The 12,547-nt window shown below is 38.9% G+C and overlaps 1 protein-coding gene across 4 annotated transcripts in view; it reads right to left on the bottom strand.

Moving 5' to 3' along the window:
• Positions 1 to 11,892, bottom strand: part of PTPN21 (protein tyrosine phosphatase non-receptor type 21) — a 44,338-nt gene extending 32,446 nt beyond the window's left edge. Inside the window, exons 1-2 of one of the 4 annotated variants that reach the window (XM_062638769.1) lie at positions 10,504 to 11,892; positions 6,491 to 6,862 (exon numbers count right to left, since the gene is read on the bottom strand). In XM_062638769.1, the coding sequence (XP_062494753.1) occupies positions 6,491 to 6,670 (180 nt within the window). In that variant the 5' untranslated portion in view covers positions 6,671 to 6,862; positions 10,504 to 11,892. Of the gene's footprint in view, positions 1 to 6,490; positions 6,863 to 7,700; positions 8,020 to 10,503 lie in introns of those variants that run through there. The other 3 variants (XM_062638790.1, XM_062638801.1, XM_062638780.1) reach the window with 3 other exon arrangements.
• Between the last annotated feature and the right edge of the window lie 655 nt (positions 11,893 to 12,547).

Genomic DNA, 12,547 nt, shown 5'->3' with positions numbered 1-12,547 from the left:
TAACCTTCTCACTTGAACTTAACAGCACCTATTACGATCCTCAAACTTGACTGTGCCTCTTTTTTTTTTTGAAAGTATTATATAAAGAAAAAGTTATGTTCTATAGGATTTTGAGAAAACCCTACTGTGTTGTGGATCTTAAAAAAAAAAAAAAAGGAAAAAGGAAAAAGGAAAAGGAGAAGAAGAGAAAAAGAAAAAGGAAAAAGGAAAAGGAGAAGAAGAGAAAAAGAAAAAGAGAAAGGAAAAGGAAAAGGAAAAGGAAAAGGAAAAGGAAAAGGAAAAGGAAAAGGAAAAGGAAAAGGAAAAGGAAAAGGAAAAGGAAAAGGAAAAGGATCATTCTCTATAAAACTTCAAACTAAAGGTAAAGAAAACCGTGACTGTTTTTTGCGTATGGAAGCAGGGAGTACACGCAGACTTTACCACACATTCCCCAAAGCATAGCAATGTTTACAGTTTACTTCAAACTTGTGTATTTCCCAGCTAATTTCCATATCCTATATTATTAATCTTACAGAGCATCTCTCAGGTTACAAATAGAATAGTTAACAGAATTGTTTTCAAATTGTTAATAAAGTGCTTTTTAATTAATGCAATCTGCCACCTGCCTCAAGGGTGCAGTGACCTGAGGAATCACCATCCTAAAACGTGATGCAAGAAATAAAAAAAAATAAAAATAAAACAATAACAGGGTTTACAGAATAATACAATTAAAATACATTTTCAGGCTTTTCCTCTTTCACACTGATACATGCAAATAAAACAAGCCACAAGGCTCTGCTATACAGAAGTGCTAGAAACACCTCATTACCAAAGGATAAGCACCACAGCTGGACTTACAAAATCCCAGTTAGCCCAAGGGCTCCACTGTGTTTAGCCTTATTATATGCTTAGATACAAAACAGCTCCTGCCATCAGGATATCACAGTTTAAATAAACTGCATGCAGAAGAACTGGGTCAGTAATTCCATAATGTGCACAACTGCCAGATACCAAGTGAAAGCTTTACCCTACACCCAATGTTAAGAACTACAGGAGACAAGAAGCCTTGAAAATTCTCCAGAAACTCCACTCTTATCACAGCAGACAACCTCCTCCACAAATCTTCCCAATCTCTAGGGGAGAAAGGATTTGGAGAATCCTGGACTGGCCAGTGTACAAGATCCAAGACTTCCTGAAAGTGGTGAAAAAAAAAAACAAAACCATGAGCCTTGCCAGGTACCAGTCACTGAGTGGAAAGTTACGCTCCTCTACATACTACAAAAAACAATTCTTCTTCCAGAAAAAGGAGGACTGCTGGCTAGCCCAAAAAAAACCTCTCCCTTCTCCCCATCTTGAAGCTACTCACTTTAGGGTACTTTTGCTTACACTGTTTTTATTGTTTGAGTACTGACAAGATCTTCAACTGTAGCTGCCACAGGGAGTATTCAGCAGGGTAGCTATATGAATACAGAAAGAAGTCTGTCTTAAGTCTTTGCTCTTTCATAATGGAAACTTTTTCCCAACACACATGCACAATTATTTTGTCCTAACTACTTCAATATAGGTTTCTTAAATGCTATTTAAATGAAACAGTTGCCAACTATAGCTTATAGCAAAACAGCATGGATATGAAATAAACAAAATGAATACTTTGCCAGATAATCTGACACATTCTAATGTATTCAAATCAAAACATTGCACAAATCACAATACACTGTTTTACACCCTGCAAATGTCTTGAATAAATGGTCTTCGGACAGGCAAGGCAGATTCTATTCATCAGTACATTGACAAAGGTAAAGTATCTAATTTACAAGCTGAAGAGCAATACCTTCACAGTGCACAGAAAACATTGTATCCAATACACATTTTAACCTCTTGCAGAAACAGCTCCAGTTATCAGCATGACCAAGACATGTAGAAACATACTTTTTCTAAAAAACATGTTACTTTTTCCTCACCACTGCCCAAGACTCCAAGAAGGATGGACTCGAATATCTGCTTTTGACTCATGCCTTACACAGCACTGACACTGAAAGGAGTACCATGTTCCCATTCATCAGAAGCTTAAATTCTCATTGCTTTACAACAGGAAAAAGCAAAATTTCAAAATGGTCAAAAAATCTTGAACAATAAACTGATACCTTTGCTTCAGAAGAAAACCTCTTCTGTCAAAGTCAGTACAGAACTGCACAGCGATATACAGACATTGTGAAAATGAAAAAACAGAATTATGTGGTACATTCAAATTTTGACCTAAAAAAAAAAAAAAAGCCAAAGAAACGAGGGGCAAGGTGTCCTAGTTGCCAGCAGTGCCTTCATGAAAAAACCTTAATTTTGTGCTTCTTGGTGCAATACAACCGCATGCAAATCCTACACCTACTGGAATAGCATTTTTCCTTCAGAAAAAGGAAGAACTACAATAATTGCACTGAGGTGATTACTGATTTTCGGCTGACTGCTTTGTCTTTCAATTTACCTTGGTTCATAAATAACAATTACAGCACACTTATAATTATAATGCATGTTTTAGACAGAGTCAAGTTTGCTTTTTAATAAGGTATTTTTATCTTTTAAATTAATTAGATTGCACACTGAAGGTCTAGTATTTTTATATACTATATATATACACTATATATATTTATATATATCCATGACAATTTCTCCTTTTCTAATTTGAAGGAAAATTTAGTTCAGAGAGGCAAGCATAGCAGCTCAAGTATGGGCACTGCTTCTCCTCTTCTTTCTCTGAAGATTAGCTAAAATTGCATCAGACTTTAACAAAGGGCATAAACATAATTATGTTAGTGATCCTTCTGTCATGACTTGGCCCAACATTTATCTGCCAGTCAATATGTTTACTGATACATATACACGTAAGAATATTTATGGTTGCACTTGATCTTATTTTAAAAACTCTTTACATATGCAAAACACACATTTAAGAAACCACGACACTGAATTAAAGGCATTTTTTTGTGTTTTCTCCAAACAGCAGCTGGTATTTTAGAAGTTTTACAGCATAGTTCAAGCATTGCTGAAGCACTGTTTCAGAACTTCAAAGTTATTCAGGCTCCGGATAACCTTGATTCCTTCTTCCCTATTCATGTCCAAAACAAACACAGGAACTTGCATATGCACAATACATACTCTTCACAGAAGTTCCCTACCAGTAGTTCTTGTACTCAAGCCCAAATCTCTACACGGTAAAGGTAGTTAAGTTAGAGACTGCTTGTACACATCTTCAGTACTTGCCCCTTCTTTCTGGTTTAGAAGTGTTATCAGAAAACAAATGAAAGAAGATCCAGCAAGAGAAGTAGATCCTTTGTAACATCTCCTGCCAAACATCCTATAGCTGTATTAACATTGAAGAAAAAAATCTGTATGTTCAAGTATTTCATTTGTATACTTATGCCCTAGATGCAAGATGAGCAGTGTTGCACATACTTTTTAAGGTAGTTAACAACCAGGGCTCTCAGCAGTTTTTCAGAACTTGTAATTCCAGAATGGTTTTCTGCAACAAATACAGATTTCTGCATAAATCAAGTTTGGTTATAGTTCTCTCACAGGATAAAAGACAGGCTGTGCGAACACAGGGTAAGTAACTTATGTTCCCTCTTCCCTTTGGCTTCTTTCCCCAGTTCCTCAGTTTAAGAGAGCTGGATTGCATACCTGCTGCTGATGAGTCACATTCTAGGAATACCAGATGTTGTTCTTAGTTTAATGCATTCATTTCACTTTTCTGTAAAGTTTACCATTCAGTAAAAAACTAAAATTAGCAACATACTTAGGACTTCCTAAACCCTAAAAATGTGTCCATAACAGCACAGGTCTTTTAAACTGAGAAAAATCAAACAAAAACTAGTGCTTGGACACACAGCTCTAATATAAGATTACTCATTTACACAGTGATCTGTTAAAGCAATTACATTAAAGATATCACAGCATTAAAAACAAGCCATTCAATTCACTGTCCAAATTCAGTAATTGCAGACTACATCAGACAGAAAGTGATATTCACTTTTTTTTAGCATTCAATGTGTAAAAAGGTAGAGATTCCCCTCAAACCTCATGCAGTAAACTGCTCTGGAGGTGCACGAGAACTGCATGTCATAACTGTGTATCCCATATACAGTAATCTGAAACTGGTGCCTTGGCGTTCCTAACTGCGTTAAATCTCAGTATTCAAATAAGCAGTCACACTTTCATGTCTAACACTTTGAATTCACACTTATAAGGATGCTTAGTGCATTAACAGTATGCAACATCTTAAGGAAAGTACTTAGTATTTTACAGTGTCAAGGTCTAATGATGTTTCCACAGATTGAAGCAAAGTGATGAGTAGATTTTTCTTTCCAAAATCTTTCTACTAAGCAAGCAGTCTGGAATGATCCACTATCTGCCTGGTAAATCTGGCTATTTAAAGGCAGAACAACATTTTTTGAATGCAAGCTCTGGAAAGTAATTTATATTCCTATTTTCCATTCCCTTTTATTGCAACACATTTTCCTGCCAAAATAATCCATGCAAGAATGCATGACTGAAGGTATCTGCTCAGAGTTCAATAGTGTACTGTCAACTCCCTCAGTCTGATGTATAACTCTTAATTGAGAGAACTGCCACCTTTATTTCTTTTTTTTTTTTTTAACAGATTTTTAGAAGTAGCTCCAAAGGAAAAAGATAATGAAGAATAGCTGAAAATGCTTGCATCTCTAATGCTCTGTGACTAGTTCCATGAAAGCTAGCAGTCATCATTCAGGAAGACAAAGCCTTTGCGTTCTACAAACCAAATACAGCTACAATTCTTTACCTTCTGTTGACTTTGCAGTGACACCTGAAACTGGATAGGTAATATTGACAAACACCATTCACACAACAGTAACTGAATGCTAAATCTATGATATCTGATGTGTTCTAAACAAGCACTAAGGCTACGACAGTAGTTAGATCCTCCCTTTGCTAGAAGGAGCAAGATGAAATAAAGAAGTCATACCATTGTCCAACACTGCATTTTTTCCAAAATAAATATACACTAAAATACTTGGAGAATCCACAGGAATTCATATTGGGACTGAAAAACAAACACTTAGCAATTAATAGATTCAAACAGGAAAAAAAAAAATCTGAAAACTGACTACATATAATACTTTCTACTAAGAAATCCTACAGTAACCATGCTGTTTGCAGTAATAAATACTTGCAGGAGTGAGTCCTAAATTTACTTGTACAATATCTGAGCAAAGTTTCAAGCAGTTGAAACTTGCAGTTTCTTGACAATGTCAAGAAATGTCAATGCCAGTGTCAAGAAATGTCAATGTCAAGCAGTTGCTTGACAATGAAAAAATAACATTTCAAAAAAACATAGTTATTAGACAGTAAGTATTCTCATGACAACTCTTATTTTGGTTACCTAAGTCTAGGGTTTCCATCCTGTATTTGAATCCCGTATTCAAAACACTACTATGTAACAGACCACATAACACAACAAAAGCATCTTTTTCAGCAACACTAAGCTTTTATTACAAGTTTTCCTCCTCCAGACCACCAAAAGTGCACATGCTGTCGCAGTTTAATGACTACAACCTTTTGAGACTCTAGTGGGAAATGTCAGTTTACAAAGGATCAAGAGCATTGAACTACTGCAATCAAATCCACCTGTGCTTAACAAAACTATAAAACAATGACATTGGTTGGTAATCTGTGTAGATTCCTATAAGCAACATTTTGCAACAGAACATTTTAGAAGTAATTCACTCAATACAGATGTATAAAGAAACACTAAATGCGTGGGAGAAGAGTAAATTTCACTTGCAAAAGGATCCTTCAAAATACCAAGCAAGGAATTTGGGGGGGGGGGTGGGGGGGGAACGTTACACAGATTCATATAGATTGAATTGGTGGAAACCATATTTCCTCATGAGGCCACCATTCAATCTAAATGATCATATGCTTGCTCTAAGGCAGTTTCTGCAAACATGTTTGTGGTATTTGAACAAGTAATACAAACAGTTGATCACTGGTATGCTTACCACATTTTGTGCTTTAGGTTCTTTTCACAGCTCTAATCCATCAAGAAAGAAAAAAAAAAAACAAAACATGCACACATCACTCTTTCATATCCTTAGCTAAAAGTTGTCTCAAGTCTTGCAGTAATTCTTAACCGCGTTGCTTAGGCAGAATATTCCTGTTCATTGCTTCGTGGGTTTTTTTTTACACCATTTCAGCATTGTCAGATTTAAAAACCAGTCACTTTGTTTATCACTCTAAGCTTCAATTCACTGCCACTTCTCATATGTCCTCCCCTTGGCAATTCCCTAGCTCTGTAATGTAAGTTTCACAAGTGTTTTGGAGCAATCCAAGTCCCCATCAAGACCAGAAGCTGAAGAAACAAGGGGAACACAGGGTAACTGATGCTATATCCATTGCCCCAAAGGGTAAGGATTCACCACATAGGTCATCTAGCACCAGAGACAAAAATCACACCTTCACCTTTGCTCAACAGTTTGCTTACCTCCCGTAATTCCAGTCTCTGAGCCACTGCTTCCAGACTTTCCTGGCCTGTGCTTTCCACCGATAGCGTGAACTCCACAAATTCGCTGTTGAGCAGCTGGATGCGAGCCACCAAGCAACTTTTGCTGGATACTGTGTAACGTCGAGTTCGTTTCAATTTTAACCCAAAAGGTAGAGGCATCTTCTTTCTCCCCCAGGGATGGTTTCTGATAAAAAGCTACTTCCACCAGGACCTTGAGAGGGACAAGTAGCTATCTCCTCTCAAAAGGCAAGGAGCTGTAAAGTCTCCAGAGATCAACCAGCAGCAGCGCATCCATTAAAGACAAGCAAGTTTTCCACCAAGAGACAAATAGAAGGGGCATCCACTAGAATCCTAGTAAGGGGCAAAAGAGAAAGAGAGTAAATACAAGAATCAGAAACAACAGTTTGACTGAAAGGCGTATGGTAACATGGGAAAATTAACATGTATTTTTTTTTAAATCTAAATAATCAGTCTACTTCTCCAAAATGCAGAGCTGTTTGCATTCAAATAATGAAATAAGCACCAGAGTTTCTGGTTTTTCCACAAACGACACTGGTCTTTGGCAAGTTGATTCTTCTTTTTAAACTCGCAGATGAATAATGAGCCTTAATCAAATGTGGCTTCAATGCCTTAAAATATGTATTTCTAAACTGATTCAGTATTTAAATGAAATACATCTATGAAGTCCGTGTTACCTAAGGTATTTCTAACACTGAACAAAGCCACTTTCTGTAACTGCAGAACTGGAAATCTGGGTTGTTTTCCAGAGCGGAGCGGCATGCAGCCTCAGCCGCTACCCCCTGGATTAAACACCAACCCAAACCCCATAAGTGATTAAGGAAGAAAACAGAAAGGCAGGAAGAGAGGCACTAAAGCTTACACCTCAGCTATTTCCTACCAGACAATTAAAACCCAATTCCTCTCATTTTCCCTGCATTACAGCTAGCTGCACTATTATTTCTCATGTTAAACTGCTGTATGATGCTTCAGGCTTTGCTTTGCCTTGCAAAGAGAGTATGTAAATTCTGAGAACTATTTATTTCCTAATTTTTCCTTGAAAAACATGCTTATTCCCAGTCAAAAAGCAGCCACCCATTTCCCCACCTTTGGCAAACACTCCACGCCTCCTCTCCCGCCAACTCCTCAACAGACAAGCTTCCCCCTGCTTCTGTTTCAGGTGTTTTCTTACGGCGTGCGCCCCAGCTTAGGAAATATGTCACTCGTACTAGCGGTGGTTTTCAGCAGCGAACGCGAAATAAAAGCATTCACTAAATACAGGGAGGGTCTGCGGAAGTAGACGAGAAGTGTGGCGAGAGCGGTCTCTACAGCGAGGCTGGGCACTGATGTGAAAGCGCTTCACACACTTGAGGTAAAGCCGCCATCGCCTGAGGTGAGGAGAAGCAATCGTGACGAGCCTCCCCGCTGCGCCACCAGCTCCAGGTCGGGCCGGGCAGCAGGCCCCGGACGCCCTTGCAGGCACTCCCCGGCCTTCGCTGACCGAACACCGCAGGCCGCGCCCCGCGCCCGAGGAAAGCTGCCCTTCTTCCCGTCACTTGGCTGCTGCGGGCGCGGGGAGCTCCGCACCGGGACCTCTAGCGGCAGCGCCGCTATGGTAAAAGACAGCAAGGAAGCACCCCCGGTTTGTTGTGGTTTGTTTTTGTGTGTTTTCAAGGCTGGTGTGCACTAGTACCACGTTTTAAAAGCCGTAATTTGATTTCTGAAGGCTCTTAGAACTATCAGACAAAACCAAAATGAGTGGGGGAATCAGAAGAAGTAGCCTTCATAGCATACCTGTTTTTAAAAACTCAAAGGTACACCCATAAACAGATTGAGAGCCTCGTGCTACTTGTACATTTATATACACAGAAATTTAATGTTACTCAACACAACTGCAGACTCTTTAGGTTGAAAACCCTCATCAGACTCCCTAATCCCTCATAAGCAGCACAGAGAAGACAAAATGAGGCGGAAAGACACTTAAGGCCTAAAATAGGGAGAAAGAAGGGGCAGAATGGTTTTCCTCAATGGCATCTTTATTACCCTACTCCAGAGAATGACCGTAGCATATTTCTTGAAGACGTTTACAATAATCTGGAAGCAGATTATTCGAGTCCTTCAGAATCCCCATTCTCAACAGATACCAACTAAAATCTCAATTGAATTAAAAAAAAACTGACCCAAATTTCTTGAAGACGTTTACAATAATCTGGAAGCAGATTATTTGAGTCCTTCAGAATCCCCATTCTCAACAGATACCAACTAAAATCTCAATTGAATTAAAAAAAACCTGACCCAAATACCAACTATTTTATTTTTGGGTGCAGCTGCAGAATAAATAACAACTGATAGCAACAGGTTTCCCTGAAAAATTTAGGGATACAAAGGGAACCCTCATTTTATTACTCGCGCTGCACTTTGATCCTCCAAATCCTGCTCCCCTAGAGCAGCATTGCAGGGAATGCTCTAACAGACAGAAGGTTTTTGCTTCCTGCCCACTGCCAGCAGAAACTCACTGGGTTAATTCCTGACAGCATAACTTTTGGCTGACTGACCTCAGCTCCTATCCACAAGACTTGTTTTTCAATATATTCTTTGCACAGTTACATACTTTCTTCAATGCTACAGCAATGAAAAGAAACAGCTCACTTGTCTTTTTGAAAGCTGCAGTCAGAAGTGCAGTCTATTTTAATCTCAGTTTTTATGTAGTACCACTGAATATGAAAGACTTTCAAACTTTTGTGCCCCCATCAGGGCCTTAGCAGTGTATTCTTAGGGCGTGGAAAAAGTTAAAACGTTGCTAACCAGATGCTGACCTGACAGTGAAGTTTCCAAACCCTCTAATGCTGACATGAGGGAATCTCAGACTTTCAGTTATTTGGCTATGTGGACAGGTCGCAATGGAAGCATAAAAGTAAGTTAGAGCAGAATTTTCAGAATGTGCCAGAAGCTCTCTTCAGGTTATGATCTGTTGTTTGCATTTATTGCTCTACTGAGCATTTATCCTAAATTATTTCATTTTAGCTTAGTACATGCCTGACAATCTTCATTACTTCTGAAACATGTTCATAACACAAAAAACTTAACCTAGCTTCCACTCCATGTCACAAAAGACCAACTTATAAACAGAAATTCCTGACTCATAATAAATATTGTAGGACAAGGGCAAGTTTGATGAGTAACACTGAGGAATCATTCAGCAACTTCTACTGTGAACCATGTGTACTTCTTGCAAACACAGCTGTGCTGGTTTTATTCAGCAGCTGTGCATTCTGCAGTGCTAACTGCCTTCTGCATTACTGTAAATTCAGACACACCTGCATTGTTATAAAGCTACTGCAGAAAAACAAATTACATACTGCCAGGAGTTACGAAGCCAGTTGATGACCTCTACAATACATTTTTTTAGCAAGCGTTTATTTAGCAAGCCTGGAATTTTCATGGAACACCTTAAAATGTCTTTAGCGGCCAAACTTCGTACATACAATACAAACATGTAGTTTCAAAAAAGTTACATCAGAATTTCAGCAACATGGCTGTGACTGACGCATGGTTACTGAGCGCTGTGGTTATCTCTCCCCTTTACCTACACCTCCCACTCCCTCCTCAGCAATTAGCATTTTACTTTACAAAGGTTTTTTAAACATCCTGCATGAATGGCAGCATGCAAAATAAAACTGCAATGTGTAATAATGAAAAAGGGTTCCTATTATTTCAAATGCTTAAAGTACATATATTTATTTCAGAAATATTTGGGGAGCCAAAAATAATCAGAATACTCCACTCTCCACTTGTTTTACTAGTTAATCTTTGACATGACTCTTGGGCTGAAAGAGCAGCAATTAAGCACTTATCTCAAACCTTCCCTACCTCCAGAAGCACAATTCTACAGCCTTTTTAAAAGTTAATGTTTGAAACTCTTCAGTCCTAGGGTACAGAGCAGGGAAGATCACATTCTATTTTTTTTTTTACTACGCCTGCTGTTTTCCCCTTACCTTGTGCAGTGATCCAAAGACACCAAGTCTCCTTTCACATATGTATAGCCGTAAAAAGCACACAGCACTCCAAGACTTTTTCTCCCGGAACCATCTCATCTGTATTCCTCAGGAACTGACTTACTGTGCTCCTCTTGGCCAAAACAGCTGCTATCTCGGCTAACCCACCTTCTTCTCAGATAACTCATAGTCAAAACATTCCTCACTTCCTGTCTCAAAAAACTTGCTCTGAGTATCATTCCACTGGGTAAGGAGCTGGGGGTGGAAGAAAATACTACAACAAAATAAACCTGTGCCAGACAGCTCTCCGGGCAGCCTCCTTCATGTGACGCTGTGCAGCATGACCGCAAACTGCGTTCTTGGGGTATTTTCAAATCGCCCGTCCCTGTGTGCCTCTGTGTGTGTGCATTTAATTTCTTTTCCTGGAGGCGTTCCCCTCGCTCTATCCATGCGGAAGGATACGCTGAAAGAATTAAAGCGAAGGCCCGTATGCTTGTAGCCCATTACCTCAGAGAATTGGAATGCCTGGCAGGGAGAATGTCAGCAATGAACAGCTGCTTCTCTGGCTACAGGAGCATTACAGAAATAGGGGTTACAACAAATAGCAGGCAATCCTTGCTTTTTAAAATCATATGATCATTTATTTTAAGCCTTTCAAATTAAGGCAAATCTCTTACCAAAATTCTGTTGGTTTTATTTTCACACCGCTTGGAAATGTTTTCAAGGTTTAATCTGTATGTGCCATAGCAAATGACCTATGCACATACATTTATGTCTGCAGCTGAAAAAAAGTAAGTAAGTCGTTGCAAAGTTTAAGCTGTTGGTAATATATACAGGAAGAAAATGCAGACTAAAGACTGATCTTTCAGCCCTTGTCTGGACTTAAAACTCCCAGAGGTGTCAGTAGAAATTATACCCTTAATAACAACTGTCTTAGCAAGGCTTACATGCATATCAATTAAGTAATATTTATAATGTTTAACCATCGTGTAAGGGCTGCAGTCCAGTGCCACAAACACATGGAGACCACAAACATATGGAGACTTGTGTTTGCACAAGTGTGTAATCAGCAGTTGTATGCAGTTTAGAATTTTACAGTTCACCACATTTTGTGAGCCAGGCAACAGCATATACAAACTTGAAACGGGTCAGGGATGAGTAAGAAGGTAAAGCGAGTATGTGAATGCTGACTCATAATTGTAAAACATAGAAAGTGTTTTGGCAATGTAAAGCACACAAACATGCTACTGTCTGAGCAGGTCTAACCTGCAGACCTACTATGCAAATGGCATGTTACCCGGGAGGACACTGATCTCAGCTGAAATATGTAGGTAATTTTGTACTACAGTGAATTCTTTTAGACAAAAGTGGTCTTTCCTCAGATCAGGGGAATCTCTCTTCCCCCCTTCCCCCCCCCATCTATGCATCAGCCGTAGTTATGATGAAGCAGTCCATAAGTCAAAATAATAACTAATTAAGGGGAATTTTATATTGAATAAAATAAACTATGAACTAACCTAAAACCCTTCTCTTATGGCATCTACTACCTAAAACCCTTCTCTCATGGCATCTACTACAGGCCAGAACTACAGTTACTTGCCAGAGAAAACTCCAGTGCCATAAATGACAAATTCAAGCCATGAAAATTCAGAGTAAAAGAGGCAGCCCCTCCGATTTCTAAACAATTCATACTGGAAACAAGGTCTCAATTCTCTTATCTGTCACATTCTTACTCTAAACCAAGATCACAACCATTTCCTGCCTCCCTGCCTAGAACTTGCATTTCTTGGAGTTTTCTTACTTTCCATAGTTAGTCCTTGCTGCATTTTCTTTCCTTGCATTTACATTGAAAACAACACCTCATCTTAAAAGAGACATTGTCAATGTGCTCCTCCACTGCCTACATTTTCTCCTTTTGAAGCTCACCAAACCTCTATCCCCGAATAATTTTTTTCTCTTCTGCTTCCTATTACCCCAGTTTGTATCCTGAATTTGTAGGTTTCTGCACTTTTTCCATTTTGCCCACCTAACTTTTTACCCCATC

Source organism: Pezoporus occidentalis, unplaced genomic scaffold (assembly GCF_034315485.1).
Source record: "Pezoporus occidentalis ecotype Australia unplaced genomic scaffold, CSIRO_AGI_Poc_V1 ctg115, whole genome shotgun sequence".
Taxonomy (NCBI): domain Eukaryota; kingdom Metazoa; phylum Chordata; class Aves; order Psittaciformes; family Psittacidae; genus Pezoporus; species Pezoporus occidentalis.
This window is presented reverse-complemented; position numbering and strand designations above follow the sequence as displayed.